This window comes from Cariama cristata, unplaced genomic scaffold, assembly GCF_000690535.1.
Source record: "Cariama cristata isolate BGI_N322 unplaced genomic scaffold, ASM69053v1 scaffold15540, whole genome shotgun sequence".
Lineage (NCBI taxonomy): Eukaryota > Metazoa > Chordata > Aves > Cariamiformes > Cariamidae > Cariama > Cariama cristata.
In genome coordinates this window covers 1-27,935 of record NW_009596556.1, presented here as the reverse complement: position 1 = coordinate 27,935, position 27,935 = coordinate 1, and the positions used below count along the sequence as shown (strand labels likewise).

Sequence of the window (27,935 nt, the reverse complement as noted above, 5' to 3'; positions counted from 1 at the left end):
AATTTGTGCACATTAATGAAGTAGCATTAATACTGCATGTATTTATTCAGCTATTTCTACTATCAAGAATAGATTGCCTCTGTAATTTCGCCCACCGCAACCTTCCCATTGCTAATCCACATTAAGAATTCTGCAGTTTCATCCACTGTGACAACTACTACAGTTCTCTTCAGATCAAATATAGCAGCATGTAACTACATTCTTTACCTTTCTGTACTGCCTCAGCATGCCACTAAAGAGACTTCTACCAAAAGTCACAGCTATATGACTTAAAAAGACTGCATCAAGTAAGGCACAGAAGATTAGAAGCACGGTCTTTAGACTCATCCCTTTCACTACTGATAATTAAAGATGCTGATAGGTAGTACAGTAAGTTAAACTTTGTGGCAGTTACGGGAATTAAGGAAAGTAAACGTTAGCAACCTACATAAACACTAGCAAAGGCAAAATGTCTGAAAACGAAGAAAACAAGATTGTGTTTGCAATGTACTTCCAACAACTGTGACTCAAAATCCAGTCTCACAAAGTGAGGTTTAAGCCATGGACCCACTGACATAAGATATTAAACTCTCTCCAAAAGGACTGGATACCCTCCACTTAAGCATACATATTACAGGAAGAGACTATTTTGAGTTCTGACTTAAAAGGATTGCTCAGGACTTACGAAAGCTTGAAACATGTTAAGCCTAGTCATAGCAGTTACAAGTTAATGTATGTTATTAAGAACACTGAAGTGTTTATGATAAGCACACAGATACCATATATTCAGGTATACTCTTCTTCATCCAGAAGTTATTTAAGCCCTACCTGGTTTTCATGGCATGGACCTTGGCAATATTCAGTTAAACTTTCCAGCGTCTGGTTCACAAGAGCCACATTCCTCTCATTGATGTAAAGCCCCAATAAGCCCAGCCCACCTGTTGTGCTTCCACAGATACAGTCCAAAAACTGAAGGGTCTCACAAACAAGATTGTAATTTGTTTTATTGTTCTGATGTCTTAAAAAATTCTGGTGGATGGAGAAAAGGAACAGAGAAAAAAAAAAGAGAGCGCATTAGAGTCAAGTCAAACAGGTTTTTTTAATTAAAACATTGAAGGGTACAATTTAGAACCATATGACCACTGTACCTTAGGTACTGAAATACACTACACTGTAGAAAATACATTACATCTTAGTGCAGCAGATGAGAACTATTATCTGATTGGATCAGTAGAGAAAGGAGAGCTTAGGAAAGTGAGCTTTGCAAACATCTGTACCAGCCTTAAATGTCTTATATATGTCCTGCATACCTGCCCCCATCCATCTATTACAACCGTTCTCTTGGAAGCTCATTGCCCCACAGCTGAGCAGGTACGGTGGCACATTACGACTGCGCCTTGGCAGTGTCACCACAGAATGGTAGCGTAGCTCAAACCACCCCCAATACTGCTTTAGGGGAGGTTGCTGGACATGGCACTGAGGTATATTTGCAGAAAATTAATCTTGCAAAGGTTGCTATGGGGACAGTAATTTCTACCAGAGGAACTGATAGCAGGGCCACATGTAGCATCTTAAAGCCTTCAATCATAATACCTAGGGAAAAGAGCAGTACCCAAACTTTGCCCAGAAACTTCCTGCGGTCTTTCAAGTCTGTGGTAAGTGATCCACCATTTGTGCACAGAAACTGTACTAATGGGGACACTTAGAAACCTCTCAATTCCATGTGCCTATGCTGTGGTCCACAAGCAATTCTGAGGACATAAACATGAGCTCAACCAGAGCATAGAAGTGGTTCTTGAAGAGGGTTATTTTATCCCTTGGACCAAAAGGAGAACAACATTTTAGTCTACCCTATCCTGTAACAAGAGCCAGGCACAGGCATGTTTTTTTCACTCTTATGAAGTTCCAGCTCCTGGAATACTTCTTTTGGAGCTCAACTCAAGAACACTTTACCTGAAGCTCTCGGTTGTGGTTCTCGCACAGCAGCTGAAGAAATCTCAAGATTGGCTGCATGATTGCAATGGTAGGGCTCATGACTGCTTCTTCTGTGGACTTCTCTTCTGCATTTGCAGCATCTGTTCCCGAGCCCATAAGATCTATTTCTGGGTCCATTTCTCTTCTATACACAGAGTAAGCCTTGGACGTTGCCGAAGATGCTTCTGTTAACTGTCCTTTCATACCCTCTTTCAGATGCAGGGTTGAATCCTTTACTGAAAAGAAGATAATTTTCCTTCATTTTTTAAACTCTTTCTCCTTGTTTGATTAAACAATAAGAAAACAATAATAATGAATGCAACTTCTTCTTTGTTGGTGTCTAACTTTTCGAAGACCTCTAGGCAACTTACAAAGAATATCAAAGCAACATTCATGCAGGGATAGCATGTTCCAAACAAACCACAAACCAGAGTGAAACAGAACATTAAAACAGAAAGCCCTACTATTTCTCTCCCATAGACAATACATGATGGGAACAATGGAAGGACCACAGGGTGGGAAATCAGTTCCTGCGCTTGCTCTTGTGAAATAGCCCCATTAGCAGCAGCTTCTACTGCTTCTCTAAAAATATGGTTCTATATCTTCTACTGGTGTAAACTGGCATAGCTTGACTGATTTCATCAAAGCTAATTCCTTGTAACCAGCTTAAGAGATGGCCTATAATTTAAAGAAAAGCAGGCAAACGATGCAAATTAGCAATGATTAATATTAAAGCTTACTGATCAATGCAGCACAGTATCAGTGGTGCAGTACATGCAGTTTGAATATAACGCACTTGTCTCGTCTTTTACATGGGTGCCTCCTTACCTCTCTTTTTGGGAACAGATATGGTCAGGTCACTATCATCGTCTTTCTTTTTGCTCCCCAAATCAATAGTGTTCACCGTCACTGTCGATCGTATCTCCTGCTGAGCAGCCTTCATGCGGTCATACAGGACTTTAAAGAATTTTTCTGACTTTTTTTGCTCCTTCAGTTGCTGGTAAGTTGAATACTGCAAAAAATATATTCTTTAGATCTCAATGTTCTAAGGAAGAAGAAATACAAAAATACGCTTTTTTTTGTGAAACAAATGATGAATAATTACTTCACTTACACAGAACAAATGTTGGCCACTGTCTGACCAGTTCTTTCACAACGTGATACACAAGGCTGGTAACAAAGACTGATTATAACATTTTTAAATTTGGATAAAATGGTGAAAACTGCTATTTGCAATCTTTAAAATGTCACAATACTACACTTGAAGTTAAATTACTTTGTGACACTCTCCATTTCTCCAGGCATTCTAGAGTTACAATATTCCATCTACAAATAATAGTGAAAAGTAGTTGTTATTATGTAATAACAACAGGAAGCATGAAACATCTAACGTGTAATATTATAGCTTAGATTATACACATTTTTTGTGCTTCATGCAGAATTGGAATTAATATTTCAGGTTATTAAGTCCCATCCCTTAGTATTACTGTCAAGCAGGCTGAGTACCATTTTCAACAGTTTACAAACTCTGTCTTAAAATAAAAGCCTTTTACAGCCCCTAACAATTCATTTTAGAAAGCTGCAACAAAATCCCACTTCTTTAACATTTTCTGGACACTCTCTAAGGGTCACAGATCACATTATCTTTTTTACAGAATAAAGATACAGGATGAGATTCCTTTCATTTAACTTTTATAGTCTTCCAATGAGGTGTAAGTTGGTTATTTAGGTTCCCTTCACAGGCAATGATTAGAGATGAGGAAATGGGGTGATTCATACCATCTCTCTTACGATAATTCTGCTGATCATAAGAGTAAGAATAAACAATCATCTTATTTGGCTAAAGTGGGGCAAGAGGGATACCATTCACAAAAACTGGATTCCGTAGTTTAAAGTAGTCATATTCTGGGATACTGGTCTTCTCAAACGGCCAGTTTTTCTCTCTTTGGAGATTTTGATAAATGTCCCTAAACCCTTCCAGAAAATAACTTAATTTTATTGCTATTATAAACTTGAAAGCATTGTAATTTTTAATTTTACAAAGAGAGATATGAAATAACTGGGGATAATGCTCATATAGCAAAGACCAGATGAAAAGAAGCACTGTGCTATACAGGAGGGACAGTTGAAAAATGTTTTCTTCTATTGAAGAGTCTACACTATGAGACACTGCAAAATAACAGGGCATGTTTACATTTGTATTATAGCAATACATATTATAGTGATAAACTTTTCACAGAAGTCACAGCAAAAAGGTTCTTTTTACTTCTCTCCAGACTACAAGCATTTGAAAATCAATATGTGAATAAGTAAATTAAAATAAGTACCTGTGTTTGCGTATTTCCACCTTCAAGCAAAGCAATACCAAGCAAAATGCCTTCTGAGAAAATTCTGTCATTTTTGGTGTTTACTATAACATCTATGACTAGTTCTGATGCACCTTCTTTATCCAGAAGGCACTGAATATCAAACATGGTTACCCCAGACTTATCTGAGTCTTGTCCTGAAAATCCACCTGCAAAATAGACAAATACATACCATTCACGTTTGTTTCATGTATGTATATGAAAATGAATCCATTACTAATAATAATTTCTTATGCATACAGTAGCATCGTAATAAATTTAGTTTTTAAATTCTGTTTCAGGCAAAATTCCCCTCGATACAAACAAGATTTTTGTGTGAAACTGCAATGTTGGGCTCTAAGAATAAGAAATAACCCAAACCCTCTAAGCATTGTTCTGTCGTGATATTCAGACAATAAAGAAGTTGGAAATGACACTGAGTTGTCCACCGAACCCCTTTTTTAATTCCACTGCTGCATATGCTAAACTGTGCATATGGTCAGTGCTCTGAGACTCCTTTTCAATCTCCTTTTCAATCTCAGGTCTAATCTAGACAAAAGATCATATACTGATAAATCCACTCTGGTTACAGGTATGACCTTCTAGCTCAGTGCTTTTGTCAATATAAATCCTATACCATTAACATCACAATGAAGTTCTTTAAGAACAGAGACTTGAGTTAATCCAAATTAAAGGTGTGGTTTTAAGAAATTTTGTTAAATTGTATTAGCTCATCAAATCAACAACCTTTTATTATCACAGATTATCATCTTTCCTGCTATATTTACTTTTATACAGATGTAACTGCATCTACCTTCATTAGGAAAAATACAGTACTGCTTTAATCAGTCAGTACTGCTTTGATTAAACTGATTGAAATGGTTCATACTTTTTTTGTGATGAAGCCATACACACATATATATACACACACTTTTTAGAGAAAACTAAAAAAAAAAGTAAATCTTCACTCTTCTCTTTGTTAGGGAGCAAAATTTGGTGTACAGGATATTAAGACTGTAAACATTTCCAGTGTCTAAACTGAAATAGTCAAGGAGGATCAGTTGGGTAACATTTGGAAATGCCCACAAATCTGGGCGTGCCTTTAATATATGCTGAAAATGCAATGGCAAGTATTTTGACCTGGCTCTATACTTAGCTTCTGCCTCATTTCCTATGACATATATTATTTTGGGTTTCCTTAGAAACCACCCTACAGGAACTTCCCATGGCTTCTGTAACAGAATCATAGAAAAAAATTAGGTTATAAGGGACCTACAGAGATCATCTACTCAAACTTCCTGCTCACAGTAGCTAGAGCAGGTTCATCAGAGCCTTGTCCAGTAAACCTGTAAGAAGAATTGACACATTCTGAAGCCTCTTGGGGAAACCTGTTCCATTGCCTAACCAGAATCTTTCCGAGAAGCTTTTCCTTATATCTTTTTTTTAATTCATATATCAATAAAGGATCTGGAATTTCAAATAAATTTTTAGTTTCCAGGAACAACAACATCTTTGTTCATATGTTTTGTGCTTTGCTGAATTTCTGGATGTGGATTTCCTGGCAAATTTAAATGGTGTTATCAACTGGACCACAATTGAATGATTGATTAGGGGTCATGGGGAAAGTCCCTACTTTGGTACTGCCAAATGCACATGAGCCATCTGAGACAAGTGCATGCAGCTTAAAAATACGAAAAGTCTGATACTACCTCTCTTCTAACTGGTTACAGAACGTGTTTGATTTATTTACCAGCTGAATCCCTGGAGCACTTCCAATGTGCCTATTAGAAAAAATGGTGCTGCTAATTTTGTTCTCTTTAAATAATCTGTGTTGACTTACCTCCCACTTGTGCAGTTTTGCTGTAGCTGGCAGACAGAGGCCCATTCATACCACTTCCATATTCTCCTTTGAAGTAGCGATATAGGAGTATTTTCCTTAAAGTGTTGCCCTTTAAGAGAAAGACAAAAATAGAAGAAATTAGAGTTGTGGCCAATTTCTTTTGTTTGAAAAGCAAGCTGTTTAACATAGACAAATAACGTATTAGGTCTTTCCCTTAAAATTATTAAGCATACAAATAGCAAAATTGTCCAGAGAAGAACATCTAATGGTCTTATCTAACAAATCTCATGGGAAGAATTCTAAAGTACTACTGTATAAACTCTCTGAAATTTCTTTTAAACTTATTGATTATAAATAAAATACCTCCACCTCAATAATTCTTACTGGCTATCTGTAAGACATGTATATTGAACCAAGTTCTACAAAGAGCCAGTGCTCTGCAGTCGGTGTGTCTCTGCCCTACCCTGCCAAGGCAGTACTTTCTTCCTATTTTCTGCAGCTGAGTAGTATCACTCCCTTTTCTCTGATCTCAGATAACTCAGCTGATCATCTGAAGGAAGCCACATCACATGAAATATTAAAAGAGAGATATGACATTTGATAGAATAGCTTAAAAAGGATTCTCTGTATCTCGTTGTTCCTTGACTTCCAAAACCACAACCAGTCAAAATTTGCATGCAGCTCTCTGAAGATCTTCCCTTTCATTTTGTTTATGTTCTGCAACACAAGACATGTTGAATTAGGAGTTGGGGGTACCAATTACTTGGCATTTTTATTTTGCCTTCCGTCTCCTGGGAACACCTGCAGTCAACACTCAGCTTTACAGAGGCAGAAGGTGACATAACAACTGCAGGTGTATGTGTAACCTAAGATTTTATAAAGAAAAGAGTACAGCAAGGTTTCTGATGATTACCACAGAAGGGGAAAAATCGTTCACTTCAACAGCTTGGCAGTAAAATGGGACAACTTCTTCCTTACTTTTAACTCACCTACTGGCTTTAATGAAAAACAATTCTTAAAAATATGTGCACAGAAGGATTCTCAGTACTTACGAGCTCACCAGCGCCTGCACATTACTGCAGCAGTCAACTTTTCAATGGAAACACCTCTGTGGCCACCAGAGACAGCCAGCAGTGGAGAAGTAAGTCCCAGACACACCTCAAGAAGCACTACTCGCACTCCCACTTCTCTGTTAACAGCAATATTTCCAAGAGCAACCACACGCCACAGCGAGCCTTCACTGCTTCATGGACCTCAAAGACAATGGGCTTGTCTGCCTCCGACAAGTGCCAGAATGCAGTATTCTGTATGTGTAGCCTGACAATGCAAACCAGCCATTCTTTCCTAGTTCTCGCATTTTGATGTTTTAATTTGATAATAGTCTGTACAGAGTTCCCTAAAACAGCCAAGAATAGTACAAGGCCTATAGTAAAATATCAAAAAGCATAAATACAATGGCTGCAAGAAAAATAAATAGCATCACCTACACATCTCCAGCACCAGGGAATTTATTAGGTGGATTTTCCAGGTAAGCATAAGCCAGCATGCTCTACACTACAGAGGAGGACAAAGAACCACAAGTCTCTGAGGACCTCACACAGAGACAGATTCCTTCCCAGCCTGGTCTGTGATGGGGTTTAACCCTGCATGGATGGACAAGGCCTGCTAACCAAGCTCATAAGAGATTTCAAGATGGCTAAGAGCACCCGTTCCTCCTGCTCAACATCCTGTCTCTAGCTGTGACCGAATCACAGCGTCTTAGAGGCAAGTGAACCTCATTTTCCTCATCTGCTGAAGAAGACAAATGTATTATTGAAGAGAAAAAAGTTCCCACCAGAACTGATAAACTTGACTAAGAACCAGGATAAAGTCCCTTTTCAAACTCTCTCAGGCATGTATATCACAGAATCATAAAATCATATCACACAAACAGGATCATAGAGCAGAAACCCTTCCCAACCCCAGACTAGGACCCAAGCCAGAATGGGCACTTCATTGAGACAAGATCTTTTAATCAGAAAGGCTGGCATTTGCCATACCACTTGATTAACCACTCAGCTTGAGGCAACATCCTCAACCAGCAATCTATGCAGCCTATTGATGACTAACAGAGCACCATGGTAAATTACATAAACAGTCACAGTGCAGTCACAGGAAGAAACACCAAAAGCCATCTATATATAGTTAAGAGTAATTCCCGTGGTCACAAGCTTGATTGTCCAATCAAAACAGCCTTTATTTTATCAGGAAGAATGTTTAAGATCATGAAACACCATTTGACTAGTAAACTGACCAATTTAGAACTTGGGTCTTATTGCCAAAAAGTAAGTAACTGTTAGCACATCTCAGATCTTCTTCCTGCCTCATTACCTTCAACGATACCAGGAGGAGCACTGACATGAAGATGCCTTTCCAGCTGGCTACGGAAAGGGGAATCCTGCTCCACCCATATCCAAACTAAGGCATGGACTTCACTTCTTGTCCCAAGGAGCAAGACTTATTTAATAGGATTCCTGCTCTCTCTCACTCCTTCTCTCAACCTCCCACAAATCCAGACAACACTCACAGTTCTCACAATCCAAAGTGTCAAAAGTCAAGGACATCCTGTTTGAAAAGCAGAAATGTGGTGGAATCTCCGGTTTCCCTGACAGCTGTGCCAAAAACACACCCTCAGACTCAGCCCTTATATTTGTAAGCTCGGGATCTTCATCCGCTTTGTGATGACCTTGAGCAGCCATATGATTTCCCCAAGTCTTGTGAAATTAGCTGCCACTACAAAGAGCGGAAGAGCCCAGTCATGTGAACTGGAACTGAGAAATGCGCAAATGCTCATGCAATGTATCAGAAACGCCCATCACCTCCAGCAGGTAACTGTGTGAGGCACTATGCTAGAAAACGCTGGAAAGACCCTGCTTCCAGAAGAAGTGCTGATCCCACTGGCGTAGGTGTCTGGGTCTGCTTTTATGGCAATGCCAAAAACCATAGTCAAGAACTGCCCCATCATGTGGATGAGACAAACTGCTGCCAGGGCGAGACAGCCACGCCACTGATGTCCTTGTAAACGCTTTCCAAACTTAGGATAGCCATAAAATTAAGATTGGCCAAAAGCAAATGATCACAGCAGTAGCATGAATAAGCAGTCTGCAGCAACTATTACTGACACTCATGTTACTGAAGCAGAGGCCAAAAACAAAAGCACACCGGGCAGCACAGTGCTATCCTCCCCAACTATGTTTCTACAGGCAGAAGTCCCGACCTTCCAAGCTGAATCTCACCCCTGTTGGCTACAATACACTTTCTTTTACACCTCTTACTAGGGTATGGAAGTGGCATGTAAACATCACTCAGCTGACAGCAATCCTTCTATAATGGCTAGAACATTGTATAGCTTTGAAAAAAACACAATGAAACATAACAGTCTTATTGTTACCCATGAATACCACTGCATTGTCTCTAACAAAAGCTAGGATAAAGACTGAGGACACAAGAAAGCAACAACTGGTTATTGTTGCTGCAGTTTTAAATAGCTAGGGATTGACAGACAAAAGTTTCCAATAGGGAAAAATTATTCCAACAGGAACATGTAGACACAAACAAATTACGTTTTCTCAGTCCGTATTTCATTATACTAGTTTGTCTTTAAACTTGATTTAAATGCCTTAATACAATGGTTTATTCACTTTCCTTCTCTGAGCCTCCAAAAGGCTGGTTCCACATAAGGACTGGGTGTTCCGGGTGGGGGAGCAACGGCTGAGACTAGGCAAGGCTTGTCGTGGATACCTGCATCAGCACCAGCTCACTGTATAACACTGCCAAAAATTACTTGTCCTGTCTTATGTAACTTTGCACACTCCTTAAGGAATTGGAACAATATTTATGATGTTCATAAGGCTGAACTAGATGATTTGGTGATCTCTTCTGCTTTTCACTCCACATTAAAATAATGAAATGGAAATGGTTAGATTATCAGTGATCACACAGAACAAGCAGCCACATCCAACAAATATTTCTATTATACAGTGGATGACATCGTGAGTGTATTTCTGCATTAATCCAGGAGGATGCATGAAAATTAGGCATGTTAAATCTTCAAATTTGAATAACTTGCAGCCAAGTATAAAAGAGAAGCTGGTTGGGATCTCTGGTCTACTAATACAGGTTTTCAGAAAGTTTGGAACAGATCCAAATCCCAGAGAACAGGGAGAAATCTAAGGTGCAATGACACTCCTAAAAAAGTACATGGGAGTACTTTTTATACTTTTTACTGGTATCAAATCCACTGCAGTGACTGTGATATCAACTCTGATTTTTCTCAGAGTGGCTGATTTTGAGCTCCATTAATGCAAAATCAAAGGGAGTTACTAAACTGATGGCAGTTATAATACTGGCATCGTGTTGTAATAATTGCCTCAATATGGGTTTAAGTAAAATAGATCTTCTTAAACTTCTGAAGATCATCTTCTGGTTTTGCTAATGAAAATACCACTCTGGTAAAGTTTGATGAACTGGTGGTGTGACACAACCTTGTAAAGCAAAATTTTTGATTAAGTAACCCCACAAGCATAGTTATCAAATGGCTTAACAGCTAAGTGACTAACGAAATTCAACAGGCAATTTAAAGCAAGAAATCATAAATGACTGTATGGACTTCTAACGGGAAAACTCATGGAGTATTTATTGTCTGCCTGATTTTATTTTCAATGAAACAGAAGAATACAGAAAATAATTATTAACAGCATTTAGAAAGGACACAAGAAGAAAAGGGGATGAGGTCAAGTCACCAATAACAATTTAGGCATCATTTATTAAATTGACTAGAAGCAAATAATATGAGCCTCACATCATGTCCAAACCTCTGTACATCTAGTGATAGATGTAATAACAATAAAATGCAGAACACCAAAAATTGGAGGACTCTGTTCTAGGCGGCCATGACTCTGGGGAAGAAAGGAAGGTCTTGGAGAAAAATCAGTGGAATGACAACTCCCCAAATTACATGGTTCTGGAAAGGATAACAAGAGCTATTATGTAGGATTTGTGAGACTATTTTACTTCTCCACATGCAGGGGCACGCTACTGTAGGAATACTGACTTCATCACAAGTTGGTGTCCACAATTCAAGAAGAACGCTGACAAACTGGATTAAGTTTGGAGAAGCTCCATGAGAGTGATTAGAGAATAAAACATGCCTTCTCATCAGAAATTCAAGGCTTTCAAACTACTGAGCTTATCAGTCTAGACATGAACTACATGAACTCTGCTTGTGACTATCTACATGAGAAATCTGATAATGGATGACTTCAGTCTACAAGATAAAGGTGTAAGACACACTGGTGAGAAGCTGAAGACAGAGAAATTCAGCTAGAAAAGAGGTAGAGGCAGCTGGCTTATTCAGTTTGTGGGTTATTCATTTTATTTTTATGTAACAGTAATGGCATTTAGCTATCGGAACAGCTTAAGAAGAGGTGTGATAGTCTCTATTGCTGACAGTTACTAAATCACGACTAGGTGGCTTCTCAGACAGAAACTATTTGAAGATCTTGTGGTCTACATTAGGAGAACAAGCTGGGTGACAAAAATATGTCATCTCACATAATCTATGAAGACATCACGCCACCTTTTCCTGTAGTAAATATAGATGAGGTTAGAAGCCTGGCTTTCTATGAAAGCTGTTTAAAATCATCTACTTCTATATATTTCTTCTCATAATTTATAAACAAAATTTCTATTCTGCTTGGTCTGAGTGTCTGCTTCAGGGTGATGTTTTTCAATGTTTTTCACCCATTTTCAAACTATTTTGTTCCCTTATTTCCCTTGGAGACAAAACATGATAGCAGAAGTAGTTTTGTGCAAGTGGCTTCTGTGAAGATACCACGCATGGAAGTTTTAGAACCCTTTAAATTATGAGTCAACCTGCTCCTGAAATGTAAGATGGCACAGACATCTTCTCATCTCCAAAATGGATGAACTGAGGCACAGAGCTACCACACGCACTGTGTTGCACAAGCATGAGCTTGGAAGAGAACCCGAGTCTTGACTCCTACTACGTCCACAAAGTGGAAAATTTCTGTCTTCATGATGCCAGCACCTCCCAGGGGGCTTGTGAGCTGGGGGCGGTTGTTTGTTTTGGGAGGTTGTTTGTTTGTTTTTACACAGAGTGAGCTTTTCCCTGGTTTTGATCTTTTTGCAACAAGATGTTTTCATACCAACTGATAGTTGAAGCTGATGTACTTTCACCAATAAAATGTGACACCCAACAGCAGAGTTATTTGCACGTTGAGGCGTTTATTCACCCCAGGGAAAAAGCACTTTTAAATATGAGGTTGGGTCCAGCTGGTGTCCAGCTCTGCTTCCACTAAAATCAACGGGAGATTTGCCAGCAACTTCAGAAGGAGAAGGAGCAGACACGTACTTTGCCTGGCAAAAGTTTTTATACAACTCTAAAAAGAAAAAAAATATACAGCAGACTTGATGACACAGTTCTCCTAGGAGAGAAGAACTGGCCACCCACACCTCTCAGCTGTCTCTCATTAGGCAGAGACACCCCACATTTTAAATGTGCCATTGTTCAGTCCTACACAAATCTGGTATTAATCCCACTCGTCTTAATACAAATTGCCTACATCACAAATGCTAACTGATAAACCCAAGGTTGTAACTAATGCAGAGATTCATTAACAGGTTCAGATAAAATAAAGAACCACAAGCATAACGCTTCTCTAAAACCAAGCTACAGTGGTTTAAAAAAGTAGTTCATTTTTTTTAGCAGTCTTAATTCTTTCCTTTGCAGTTCCAGGTTCAACAGAAAGCTGGAAGCTTAAGTGCCAAAATATTGCAAAACAAATGCTATTGCCAGTCTATTTTCAATATGGATAGTGAAAAGAATGCTGGATATATTGCAAGAAAACCAGTTTTTACCTGGTTACTGTCCAATTTTGCACCCTGAAGAAACTCAGTTAAGTGTCATATTAAAAGATTTTTATTTTTTTTTGGCAGTATCTCTAAAAAGTGTCTCCACTGTGTGGAGCAGGAGAGAAAAATTGTTTCGATTAGTGAAAATCTCAGCATTGGGGCACTCAGACTTAAGACTGCGAAGAACACATTTTTAAAATACAGTTTGATTTTGTATATTATAAAATTTTACTATTGGCCCATAAAATATTACTAGCTATCAAATGTCCTTTTTTTGGTCCAAATATAAAATCCCCACATGTGTGTATATATATTTGTATGTACGTGGTTTCCATCTGTAGTCATAAATTGTGCACTTACAAAACAGATCATGTTTGTACCTATGTAATTTTCCCTTTGCAACTTTCTCCAATACAAGACAAAGCATTGAGACACACAATAACCTAAGTTCCCCATCACTGAAAGAAAACAATGTAAGATTTGATCACGATTATTCAGAAGTATTTATGACTGCATCATCAATAAGATACTGTAGAAAAAGAACAGATCTGAAAAGCATAATTTTTAAAGACTAAAATTATCTAACTCTTATGCTGCAGGGGGTAAACTTTCAAAGTGATGCACAGGGAGTTATGCACACAAATCCTATTATTTGTTAACAGGATTTCTGTGTGGAACTCCCCATGCTCTGCAAGAAAAATTTACCCCTAAGTGTCCTAATGTGAATATTTACCAAAACAGACAATTAATTTCCAGATGCATACTTATGAGCACTACTGTGCTTTGACGTTTTAAGAGCAGTTTGAAACAGGTAGCTAGGGAAAAATAATAGAAGTGGCCAAATAGTACTTTCACTACATTGTTCTGTTTCACCATGTTGCTATTATGTTGAACTTCAAAGCCAAAGTATTACAGATACCCGATTTACTAGATAGGGATGCACTGCAGATGTACTGCCTGTCCTATTTTGAATTAGATATGCTAGGATCTTCACTTGTTGGCTCAGGAGGCACTTCTGTCCTTCAGTTTTCACCTGCTCATTTCTGCCCACCACCAGCTCCACTGATTTCTCAACTTCATCCTTGTCTACTAGTAAAGATCCATGAAGACACTTCAGAAATACAGAACTTGTTCTAAGGCATTCCAGGTACTCACATCACTTACGTTTGAAGAAACCTATGCATTTTCTAAACCAGGTTAACAGGATTATTTTGCAATCCAGGTTACTAGGCCTCTGGAAATTTTTCAATGGATTTGAATCAAATGAGTACTTCATGGGTTTGGGGTTTTACTGTGGAAATGTCATTAAACTGTGACCTGTGCCACTTTCTCCAATATATACAAACATTCCCAGTTAATATTAATTACTCAGCTAGAACAGCTCTGTATGTCGATATTATTAAATAGTGATACTAGAAAAAACTAATTCTCAGCATTTACTACCTTGCGAAATAATCATGGGACATGTGCCTTGTCTCAAAACAATCCTGAGACCTCATCAAAACCAACTATTTTTCCTCTAATGCCACTCATTCTTGCCTGAACACCACTACATTCAGTACAGGGAAGTGCCAGATTCTGTCCTCCCATCATTTACAGATGTGCTTTTGACAGTGATCAGCAACCCTATCTATAGTGCCCCGAGAACTAGCCTGACAAAATGATCAACACACCTGATGCTTCTGAGAAATGCCCCTTGCATTCTTAGATGAAAACAGATACTGAATTATCGCTGATTTCTTGGACTTTAGGCATTAAGGAGAAAATCAAGTGCGTGTGTGTGTGCGCACGCGAATCTACCTCCAAGTATACTTCTATTTTTAGGTGCCTAAAGACTGTACAAAATCAGGCCTTAAACAGCTTAAAAGGAAAGACCTGCCTGAATTTACTTTAAATTCTTGCAAGGCCAACGTACAAAGCTGGGCCAAGTGAGTTTGCACTCCTACAGTCTAGCACAGACTGTGGCTACTGCAAAGGAAAACAGCTGGTCAAAACATATTTAAGCAGCTCCTATCCATGCAGCAAAACTGGAATAGCAAAAGGAAGCCAACCCTGTGGCAGTTCACGGCAGCAGCAATATTTAAACTGCCAGCGTTATCAACAGTATATGGAAACATAGTCTTAGCATCTACCTTGCTGAAAAGTGAGCACACATCAGCTCAAAAGAACAGTCTGGATGGGGTCAAGATACAGGATGAGATGTCCTAAGTGCTAATTGCAGTGATAGGCAGCTTCTTCCTTTGCTCTATGCTGCACAGCCTGGCAAAGAAAACAAAGCACCTTCCTCCATTTCTAAGCACAGGAGAACAATTCCCACCTGGAGCAAAGCCAGCTACTGCACTGATTTCACTATGCCTATGAAATTAGCAGGCATTTCAGACTAACAGAAAAGTATAGCAAAGTTAGACAACACTACAAATCTAGCACTTAGTCTTTATTAATTTGAATAATTTGAAAATATTTATAATTCATGTTCCACAGTTTTTAAAAAAATAGCAGTTTGAATAATTTTCCAGTAAATTTAATTGGGAATTTTCCACTAATGCCAACTCTCCCTACTGTACTATCCTTTTCATGATAGTTGGCACTTTAAGTTCAGCACCTAGAGGTATGTTCTTGTATGAAAATTCCAGTCCACATTAAAAAAAAGCCCCAAAACAAAACCCACACAAACCCCCCACAATTTGTAGTGCTCCTGACCCCAGGAATAGTAGTTGGAAATGTGAAATCTCTGTGGCCAGAGCCAGAAGGCCAAAAAAAAAAAAATCCTAAAATATGTTGTTGGGTTTTTGATCGTTACGAAACTAAATCAAAGCAGTTTCATCATTTTTAGGAGCCCAATTCATTACTTTGACTGTCAGAGGTGGTAAACATCAAGCAAATAATAAGCAACCTCCTCTAGCAGATTTGTTGATACTGCATGCTAAGAGGAGCTCCGATCCTTGCTACTGACACTCCGCAAGGACATCGCTGCTGAGACTTAGCTATCGTTGCAAAGCGCCGCATCTCCCCTTCGTCAAACAGCAAATCAGCACATCCACTGCCAGCAACGGAGCCCAGGTAACTAAGATTTAATGGTGATCCAGGATTACAAGGTGAGGCCACACTACAAGGAAAGGACCCCTTGATAAAGTATGAGAAATGGGTAATCTTACAACTAAAACAAAGTTACTGAAGGTCTGAGCTCTGCTTCTGCTCCAGCAAAGGCTGTGCTGCCACGTGGAAGGGTTGGGCTCTAGGATAACCTGAGCGCTGAATTCCCTGGGAGGCTGGAAAAAAGCGTTTGGCAGGTTTATTCCCTAGGAATGAGGAATCAGGTCTTGGTTCAGACCCTAGATTAGGCCAAGCTACTTCAACTTCCATTAATGTCATTAATGAAGTGAGCAAGCTAAGAATCTATCCAGGGTCATTTAAGGTATACCCTGGCTTCTACCTACTGACTCACAAAACTGCAGTGACTTGGTGTTGGAGCTCGTCTTTCCTGGCATATCTGAAGTTTTTATAACAGACCATCTCTTCCAAATGACAGACAGACATTCTGATTTTTGAAGGCATCTTTTACTAGGAAAAACCTTTCTGTTTTCAAAGCAGTTCTCAATCTTCCCTTTTAAATTAGAGGCCAATATCAGCTTTCCACTCTTGGAGTCTAAGATTTCATCAGTTCAAACAAATAAACCTAATAATGTCCTTTGAAGAGTGCCATGGAAATAATTCTGACTTCGCGTAACACTGCAGCAGAAGTTTCATAAACTGTTTCTACAAGCCAAGGTTGCTGAAGGAAACTGAAACATTGTTAAGAGAGTAACATTTTGTTTTTAATAACTTCCAGAGGTATATTAGCTGTCATGCCAAGGCTCAACAGTTTCTTAGCTGTCATCTTATTTATCGGAGCAACAGCAATTTCTAAATGCTAAGTTTCACAAGATCAGGAAAAGGTTCTCTTCTAGGTTGAACAGGAAAAAAAAAAATACCACAAATTGAAGCGACTCTAGAATTGGTTGAAAAAAGGATCAAAATTTGCTCGAAATTAAATCAGCTGATCAAAGGTAGAGACAAGGGGGAGATGAAGACACATTTTCATGAGGCTGTCTCAGCTTTTCAAATTCCCACCACTAAAAGACAGATTCATGTTTATATAAAATTTAATATGCAAGCTGTTCACCCATAATATTAAATTGCCCATTTATATTTAATATTTGTTAAAATTGCTGAGTTATTTATGTCACAGATAAGATTGCTGCACATGTGCAGTAGCTGTTTCACCATAATATATTTTAGTATGCATTTATTATGAAGCTGTTGCCTTTATAATGCCTAAATTTCTATTGCTTCCAAGGAAAAATATATTATCACTGGAATGTTCCTACATGCACAGCATGTAGCTATGGAAATACAATGTCATATGCTTCTTTAGAGCTGTTAAGTACAGCATAGATTGACAGTGAGACTGCAGAAAACCTGCTCTGGAGGTCCTATAACTGACTGCAAATTTTTCTACTGTGTTTCAAGACTACTGATATCCCCACTAATGACATCTTTCTGATAAATGCCATGCAACATCCCAACATTAGGCTCAATGGCATTATGAAAACCAAGATGAACTTTACAGTTACAATAACTGGAAATGAGACTGTATACACATGCCAGCCAGTTGGTGCTTTGAATGAATACAAAATAAAATCCACCAACAGTCTTAGGGGCTACAGAATTCACAGCTCATGCTATTCTGATTATTAGTAAAATCCTCTGTTCTGAATGCAGCATTGCTGCTGCATTTAGTTAGCGTATCTTCGTGAAAACCTTGTTAAAAGGTTGAGCAGGGTGGGAAATAGCATAGACAAAGTTAGTGCCCAAGTTAGATCAGTGGCACAGTTTCACCTGAAGTTCTGTGTTTACTACAGGTTGCCGCCTCCTAGAAGGCTCAGAGAACTGCTGGGAGGACACAAAGGTGTGGAAAATAGGTGGTATTAAAGATTGAGATTGCTCAACTTGGAAAAAGAGACGAAAAGATGTGACAGCAGTGAAGTATGAATGGTGAAGAGATGGGGAAGTCAGGAATTCCGGTTTCCTCTCCCACCCAAGAAGAGGCTTTCAATGGAATGTAAAGATGGTCAATGAATAAGTGATAAAGAAATACTTGTTAACCCACATATAATTAGATGGCAGAACTCATTACCATGGGAAGTTACCGAGGCCAAGAATTCAGCAAGACTCAAAGAGCATTTGGGCATTTCTATAGACAAGCAGCAAAACCAGTTACAATAGCAAATGTTAAAAAAACAACTATGGGAAAGAAGACAAAATCTCATGCTTTAGGGGCCACAGATTTATGATCTTACTGTTAAGGATTATCCCAAGACTTCAGGAAGAATAGAAAACTTCAACTCTGCCTACAGTGGGGATTCTTAGACCTTCTGAAGCATCTGGTGATGGCCACACAGCGAGACAGCACTCTTAATCCTCTGGTCTGATCCTCTTTGGCAAACCGCATGTGTTCAAAACAGAACATGAAGTGTACCAAGTCTATCTGTACTGGATCCAAAAACCAGCGCAGTTGTAACATAGATTCAAAAGAAGAATTGTTTTTATGAGATCTCTGATGAGGAGACACCCAGAGCTGAGCACTATAGTGACCCAACATATCAGCTGGGACCCCTGCATTCAACAGGCAAAAAGCAGAATTGCCATAACAAGAGAGAACCCTACCAAAATCCTAACATGAAAAAGTTCTGCATTTCCCCTACCTGTCTTCACTTTTGCTAAGTAAAATGCTACTGGTTTATATAAAAATGATGGCAAGTAGAAACACTTTAGCTTTTGAACAAAAGCCAGCTTCTTAGAGAGAAGCTCTAGGCTCCCTTCTTTGGCAAGACATTCTGCTGGTGTTGACCTGGGTACCCATGCTCACTTGCCTAGCCAGGTAACACTCCAAACTTGTCCTTCTGCCTCCCACAGATGACTTTTCTGTTCTTGTACTAACAAAGTCCAAAATACCTCAACCTCTAAGACACTAAGGAATGTCTTTACATGGCAGAGACAGCCACAACATCAGACTTCTCAGTTCTGATGACAGCCTATGAACAGCAGATGCCCCATTTAGCCCTAAATAACACTGCCCAGAATGTCACCAATGTTCAGTTCTTTTGATTAATTACAACTTTGCAATGACTTTGTTACATAAATTGGTTTCCTATACATATTAAGTGCCTTTCTGTCTCCCTGTGAGTCCAGTTGATGATGAAATGGTTTTTTGACTGCTAAGGACTGAACATCACACAGGTGCCTCCACCTACATACTTAATGTCCTTCTCTGGCCTAAAATTCACTATACGTAGAAACAAGTATTAGTATTCTATCTGTGGCACCCAGAGCTGCTGAGACTCGGCCAAAAGCTTGACAGATTTATACAGTGCAGAAGGATGATGTAGAAGATCGAGAGAGGATCTGGATTTTGTCTCTCCTGCTTTGCTGTCTTCCATCTTTTTTCTTCCATCTTGTCCCCTCCGAATTTGCCTTTTTCCTCCCTGTCCCCTGGCTGTACCAATGACACATTATAATACATGTGACACTTGATTTGTAGCTTCTCCCCCTCAGTAACTCTGCTGATCATGCCTCCTTGTTTGGTAAAACAGCTCTGGAAGAGACTGGAAAAGGGCAAGTGAGCATTTGAGAAAGAAGCATCTAGTTAAAAGTTGAGCCTGTTCCTCCTCCTCCACACTCAAATCACCAACCTGAAGACTCAGAAGAAACACACCTGATGATTCACTATAGCAAAAGCATTGGAGCTGACAGAACAAACCAAGATGAAGCAAAATTATGTCAAAAAAAGGACAGGACAAGCATAAGATAGAAGTAGGCTGGCAGGTGAAAAAAGTTCCAAGCACAGCATTCAGTTTTGCAGAGAATTTTCCTGAGGCTTTGGTATATGCAGGTAAGTACCTCAGACAACAGCAAAAAAATCATTATAGATTAGAACAGAAACAAATCTTCAACGAACATGTATTTTGCAAATCAACAAGAAGATGGGGACGGAAGGAGGATAATCTTTGGAGTCTAATCCTGGAGCGCCCTCAACTACAAGAGAAGTCAAAGGAAACTGAGTATACTGGGTACCTGACAGAGGACCTAGATGAAATCGTGCTGTTGTAAACTTCACATTAGGTTGACTCTTTGGTGGTAAAGTGGAAACTTTAATTTGGAATTTCCTTGCTGCAAAGCCCTTCAGCACAAGACTTAGGTTTAATCTGAATAGGTCCAAGCAATAGACATATTTACAGTGGCAAAGGTTTTTTATATTGTTTTCACTATCAGAATGCAGAGGCTCAAATGGCTAATTAAATAAGAAATTCTATTAGAAAAAAAGTCAGAGCCACTGTCTTTTTTAAAAATACCTGTTGTTTAAGGCAGACTAAATTGAGTCAGTATCTGGGAATGTGCGTGCTCTGACCTGTGTGAAAAGGCAGCCTGGGGTATCGTGTACAGGCAAGACAGTTACCATGGATACCTCACTGCTTTAGGTGTCGACGCTTAACATTACAAACAACTTTGCAGCATTAGGCTACTGGCCTCATAAAAACACTGCAAAATAACAATGAATTCCGAGATAACCATTATGATCTGTTTTTTGACATGCGAATATAAATCTTGTATCACAAAGCGAAAGACAAAAGTAGGATTGAGAGCAAATGGCCAGATCTTGCAGGCCTTCATTTATAGTCCGCTCCTGAAAGATGCTACGGTCCTCGGCTTGCACTGATGATAATGGCACCTGCAGGTAGACAGCTTGTCGTGGAATACTGTCCTCCTGCCTAAAGTTTTACCTAAATTAGGACTCCAAACTTGATTCAACACAATACAGGCAGAAGGAGATGCAGTCAGAGTTAAAATAACTCAGTTACTGATTACAAAAATCTTTCCCTTTTAAAGTTTCCCTTTAACAGCGCAAGTTACTTTGTAAATATCTACCACAGGATTTATGGTATCATGCATGCTGACTACATTAAAGGACAGCTATTTCACATGAAATGTTTTACTGTATTCCCACATCCTCCAAAGATCACGGGGTCTTTGTGGGGAGCTGCTAAATGTGCCTGTTGGGCAGTAAGCTGTGTGCCTACTGAATGCCTTCAGTAGCCCAGAGATGCCACAGATTTCTCAGATGGACAAGCATGGCTTCACGACTGCAAGCCTATCTCTTGGTCTAAATACCACTCCACCTGGCAGGTAGACACTCTCAATAGAAAAAGAAATCTGCCTCATACCACTGTGTCTAACAGTGGTAAAAGATATTCATCCCTGTCCACCGAACTATCTATTGATCCAACAGTCAACCATTTTTCAGACAGCGAATGCAACTGTCTCCTTCTTCACCTAGAGCAAAGGTTCACAGGAAATCATTTGAGACGCTTTCTCCTGCTTTTGGTGTTAAATTATACAGAAAATAAGTTCAGGTGCAGGTGAGGATAGTGCTACATTTCAGGGCATGAAAAATCCATCTCAAGGAGATTTATGATAATATAAACTATTCCACAACTAGGAGCTCACACGCATCGAACACAGTGCTCATAGCTGGCTCTTACATCACTACTTAAGATGCTTCAACAACAAGATTACAGATGTATGTATTGCAAAGCTGTAACAGTCAAACCCTTTCATGAGGCACAGCCGCTAAACAACAATGTGCTGGAAGAGCTGCGAGTTACAAGCTCAGAAGTAAGCAGAGAAATTGGAGCTGATCTCAGATGCAGATAGGTGTGCCTGTCAGGTGCATTCAGCTCGTAAGATTCAGTTGAATACAGATGTGCTTACCTACAATGTTTCATAATCAAACAACATGCATTCCTCCACCTTTGTGCAGGCCTATAACAGAGAAAAGTGTACTCCCTCCATGCTTTGTCAAATGTTTTTGGCAGTGAGTGTTTCCATACACTGTAATAAATTTTGCACTGAAGGCACCCTAAGTTTTTGCTAGCACAGAACCATCTTTTGCCTTTGTGGCACACACTGTACAAATGCAAAAGGGGCACGAGCAAAAACTAAACTCTCTTCATCCAAATGACTAATACCCTAGATCTGCGCCACAAGAGACCACTTTTTTTAATACCAGCCTTTCTTTGTGCCCATAATTACAAGAAGAAATAATATAGATCACATAAATGCCAAAGTAACTGATTCCATCTGCAAACTAAGTAGGCAGATTTGAAAGTAACACAGTGCCAAGGGCCCACTTAGCTTATTTGAGAGCAGTGTGGGTGCTTAGGTCCCCACGCAGTCAGAGTTACTGGCAAAAAAATAATCCTTAGTTCTGATCTAAGCTCTCCCCGTCAACATCTGTACTACAGCTACCTTAGTTTTGTAACAGTGAGGAGCAGGTGCAATGATGGAGAAACCTCTAAACCAGTAAAGACCAGTTTCTTGGTGGGCAGAGGTGGAAAACTTCCTACTTGTTACGACAGATCCTTTTCTGCTGCTCAGTTAACGCAAAGGAGGGGAATCCAGACACCAGCCCCCAGTGAACACCGAGCAGGCAATGCTAGCAGCAAGGGCACAAGGAGAGTATAGCTGAAGTCATCCCACCATGGCTCTAATAACATTAGAAATCTTTTCACTGGCTTTAATGGGATTTGGATCAGGTGCAAAGGAAGCCACCTTACATCTCCCTGATCTGGTGCTCCTATCAGGACAACAAAACAATCCAATCCCAAGTATCTATTTTTGCATGTCTGCACCCCATGAAGGACACCCCCTCCCTCAAATCCACACACAGGCAACCTCAATAGTCGTAAGTCAATTTGATTCTTAAGATATGAATGAGAAGAATTAGTAAAGTAGGTAAGAAAAGGAAGTAAAGAATCAAATATAAATTTTAACTTGGTATTTTCCCCACTATGTTCCTCAAAATGTTATTTTAAGTAAATAACCATCCAAAAGAAGCCTGTAAGTGGCTAGAGCTATAATTATAATAATATTAATCTTACCATCCAAATAGAGGGAAATGAGGTACTGGAAACGCACATTAAAGTCTCACATATAACAGAAATTACATGGTTCAAAACCATCTCTAACACTGTACGAGTTGTAAGAAGTGCCACCTGATTTTTCTGGATTCTGCCTGTGCTAAAGTTCAACATCAAAGAGAGTATTTTAAAAATACTTCATTATGTGCAATGTTGGCTGAGGTTTGTTGCTATTCCTTGCCCTTCTAATGAAGAGATTAGGTAGATTTACAGCAAACTCCTTGGTGTTTTCCTAGAGAAAGAATCCCACTCCTCATTTAAAAGCTGCTGTCCTTGCTGTAGGTGGTAATTTGTTGAGGGTGAATTGCTGTGGTTTCTGTCTGGCAACACACAGCACTGGCACATGCAATCCCCACACTGTCTGCAAACAGCATTACATCAAACCATCCAAGCTAGTGGCTTACACAAGCAGCTACAGCCCTTTGAAATCTGTCAGCTTCAGTGACTTGCTATGTGCACTTCTGCTTCTCAGACATCAGCCTGATCACGTTTATCACACAGGCTCCTTTAAAAATAAAATTTGGAAGTATCAGTTTTTAACCTAACTTAAAATCTTACGAAGAAAAAAAAAAAATACAGCAAACAGCAAACAACTGCTTGATTTTAACACCAAATCTGAATCCAGTTCCTGAGAGCCCGTGGGTGCATCCATGCAACACTACAGAGAGGAACATCAGAAAGCACGAAACAAGACAGCACCAGAAAGAGAAGCTGCACAATGCTGCTAGTGAAATTAGTTAATGAGTTAATGTGGAGCTAGCCTAGGGATCCCTAATGCAGGGGATCATGGCTTGCCGTAAGCAGGCACATCCCATAGTTGAATCCAAAAGCTATGGATCAGGTTCTTCATTAAATGCAGTTCTGCATCAAAATTAAAACTTACTGAGAAATCTCAAATCCAACATAGCATTCAACTTCATGTCTCCGTGTCTGGCAGCAACATCATGTTACATGAAGACCTGTGAATAAGTACTTTCCCCCTGAAATCAGTGGGACCAGCCATGAAGCAGGGAACTGCTCAGCCCAGGAACAGCTGTATCTGCCCCAGCATCATAGCTGTGTGTTAAGAATGCAATAGCCTAAGCCACAGAATCACTGCATTTTCTACACGATTTGAAAACAAACACGTTGTACTTTAACAAGAAATGCTGTAACTATGTCCTTGGAGGATTGTTGTTCTGTACCAAAGAATTATTTCCCTTCCCTCCCCTCCCCCACTTCCCTCCCCTATGAATTAGTAAATGAATTTCTGCCACAAACCCTCAAACCATATTCTTCCCAATCAAAGAGTAAAACGATACCCAAGAGAGCGAGACAGCACAGAACCAGTGAGATCCTGCAGACAGCTAGACTGGATGGAAAGCTCCTGCCACAGCCACACACAGATGGGCACACACGCTCAGAAAGCCTATGGGGGTAAAACAGGACAATACCAGAGAGAGGATTACATCCAAACAACATTGCTGGAAAATGTTCTCCTGGAACCGGACAGCTGAATCATCTGTGACCAGACCAAAAAGGATGATACACAACAAAAGACAGTACATGTACTTTCATAAGTAAGCACAGATTTCTATTTTTTTTTCTTCCTGACCCTGCACTACAAGTTTGGAAACAGTTCCTTATGGGCAGGGTCCATATTATGGGAGAATCCAGCATATGTATTTATGGGCAAATATATTACAATCTGCATGTATTTTCTGGGGAAATGAAGCCTGCAATTTTGCTCAGGGTCTGCACTTCAGTATTTTATCAAATGGGGGATGTAATGTGTGCCTGTGAACTCAGCCAGAATACAGATCCAAGAAGATGGGATTCTTATAATGTTTTTTGTAAGACGCAGTGCTACAGGGCCTAAATAAAAAGCTTTTCAAAAAGTCATTGCACATAGCCTGAGAATAAAGTGCTAGTCCCAGCAGTAGCCACACAGCTGGTATCCACATTGTAGAACAATTGCACAGCTCAAATCGTGACTATGAAAGGACAGCCCAAGCAGCAGGTGGGATGGAGGGATGGCAGGGGAGTCCATACCCCAGCACCTCTCTCTCCAATCTGTCTGTTCATCAGTCATGTCACACGGGCTGCTCCCCTGCAAGGAACATCCAGAGGAACAGAGAAGCGAGAAATGCGGGTCCCAAGCAGGAGAAGCAGCTGGCAGGCATCTGTAATTGAATTCCGGGAGGACTTGGTCTATTTTTAAAACTCTCTCTAGGTTGCCTTTTTTTTTTTTTGAAAACAGGTGAACATTTCCAAAACTCGACACAGTTTTAAAGTCTCATTACGCACATCTCTGAGTTCCAGTACTGTGTAAAAATTGTGCGCTAGCAGCAAAGCACGAGCAATCAGAACCAGATTCTAAAACTCTGTACCAGGGAGGAAGAAAATGAATCAGTTTTATCTTTAATTGTATATTGTAAGGATAAAGAACTTTTGTTTCAAAGTGCAAACACACAAACCTCTTCTACTGTATTTATACTCTAAACTAGAGAGACACTGGTTTTCTACTAACTCCAAAATAGAAGAAATTTCATTGTTACTATTTACACGCTGTGCTTCTGCAGTATCCACTAACCCACAGCTCTGATGGCGAATTGATACCTAAAGAACGAAGCCCTACAAAAACTACAAAAATGTGAACTTTTCCATTATGTTCTTTCCATAAGTGATATCTGAACAACGTGTTTTCATTTGACCAGTCTAACACCATACCAAGCCACCGGCAGAGCTAACGAGGTCTCCTGACTTGCTCTCATTCACAAGCAATCTGACCTGCTCAAGCTGTATTTAGAGCTTTCTGCACCTTTAGATCTCCTTTATCTCCTGTAATGCCAGTTAGATGATAACCAGAGTCCTAATATTCTCTCACCACAGCTTGGAAGAAGAATGGTCATTTATTCTGAGAGGGAGCATGTTGTTAATCTCCAGCTGTCAAGACCTCTGATTCTGCTAACCTGTTTGGGCACTGCCCCTCCTCATCACAGGCAGGGTCTGGGACCACTTCCTCACCCTTCCTTGGATGGCTCAGCAATGGACAGTAAAATGGTCCTGAATACAGCTTCATAATGGCTAACATGAAGCAGGAGAAACCGAAGCCTGCTAAAGCTGCAGAGAGGAAAAGTTGTCGTTTTGCTCACAGCACAGTCCAGTCTGAGCTATACTCATTTATTTTCCAAGTTGCTGCAGCAAGTTAAAGTCTCTGATGATAATGAGCAGTCACCGACTGCATCACCAACTCATTAAATCAACTCAGTATCCACTCGTTAGCAAACACATTTATACACTCTGTATTTAAGACTTGCTGGCTAGCAGAAATGTAGCATATGATATTTGTTGGGGTATAATTTGTATTATTTTTGTTCTGATTTGTGTAAAATGGTCCTTATGTAGCTGCAGCATGCCTCCCTCTGTCTTTTGATAGTGCTAGATTATACACAAAAACTGTTATCTTTAAAAAACAGCCAGAAGATAAAGCCAGGGATCATTTTTCAGCACTTTGCAAGACAGGGTTATGTAACTATACATCGCAATGTATATTTAAACATCAGTATGTTAACTGCGTATATAGAGATGAAGTGTAAGAACAGAGGAAGACAAATAGAAAGGAAGAGAAAAACCTCTAAACACCATAAAAAATACCATTTTGTGATGCTTATTCATAAAAAAGGCGACTCCAACAGTAACTTCCTCTTGGAAATATAATAAATACAGGATAATAGAATGTGTATCATATAAAGTGATATTATTTGCTGAATATTCCCCAAAAGCACAACCAGTATACCTGATCTTATCAAACAACATTGGATTTTGTTGCAAGCACAGCTTTATAAATGGCTATTTTCTTACTATAGTAGTGGCAGGGGAAATGTTTAAGAAGAAAATGTTTTGACTGCTATGCAATCAGACTGCCTGTAAACAGTATATTTGGGCCCTTAGAAAGCATAGAAGCTTTAATACAGCTTAAAATTTCAGAGAGTTTGGTTTCTTCACAGCTCCTGGGCAGCAATATTATTCTTTTCAAGGGCAAGACAATGAACATTAGCGTCCATCAGAGGAGGAACGATGACATTTCAAAACGTACTTTGGAGAAAAGATGGGGTGAACGTTGCAGGGTGGGGATGGGGGACTCGCTGCTTTGTCATTCGGCTCTGTTACGTCAATTTGTTCCTCAGTCGCTTATTAATAAAAATTGATGCTTAAATTTTAAGCTGTCCCAGTTCCTTCACATTTTGGTTTTGGTTTTTTTTTAATCCCCCTGCAGTCATAGGACCTTTTTTTTGCAGAGAATTGGCAAGAACATTTACACCTTTACACAGACATCCCTGTGTAATGGCACTAGTGTGTCTCACATATAAAATAATTTATGAAAAGTCCTAACAGGCCACCTGCACGCACAACCTGTAGTGCCTGCAAACCAGCATCCTCTGCCGAAACTGTCAGCCTCTTGACGACTAACCTGTCAATCATGCCGAAACCTGAAGAGTCAGCTTTGCCGCCCGCAAAACCACTTTTAGAGGCAACGGCAAACCAGGCGAGGGCCAAAGCCCTCCGCCAAGCAGCAACAAAGCATTGTTCGGTGATCTTTCGGCAGGGGCAGGGCAGAGGAGGGGAGATGGCCGGCTGTTTCCTTTCGGTGCCGCCGTCGCTGTCCAAGCCGGGTTACATCACGCCCGATCTCGGGCCCTTTTCGGTGGCACGGTGAGGTATACGCAATGTAAATATCCCTGCCGGAATTACAAGAGCAATTTATCAATTCGTGCGCAGCTAATCAACCCATTTGCTTTCTAGTGTCTAACAGCAACGGCTTATCTCATGCAGGCTCACGGCCGCCCCAAGCAATCTAATTGAATTTCAGGGCCGGGAGCGCCGCGG

General features: G+C 39.8%; 1 protein-coding gene across 1 annotated transcript in view; it reads right to left on the bottom strand.

Moving 5' to 3' along the window:
* The window catches only part of LOC104166628 (inositol 1,4,5-trisphosphate receptor type 2-like), a 99,015-nt gene extending 71,485 nt beyond the window's left edge, over positions 1-27,530 (bottom strand). Inside the window, exons 1-6 of the mRNA XM_009706636.1 lie at positions 27,462-27,530; positions 6,139-6,247; positions 4,281-4,468; positions 2,782-2,965; positions 1,933-2,189; positions 808-1,008 (exon numbers count right to left, since the gene is read on the bottom strand). Of these exons, the coding sequence (XP_009704938.1) occupies positions 808-1,008; positions 1,933-2,189; positions 2,782-2,965; positions 4,281-4,468; positions 6,139-6,247; positions 27,462-27,530 (1,008 nt within the window). The remainder of the gene's footprint in view (positions 1-807; positions 1,009-1,932; positions 2,190-2,781; positions 2,966-4,280; positions 4,469-6,138; positions 6,248-27,461) is intronic.
* Positions 27,531-27,935: the final 405 nt, after the last annotated feature.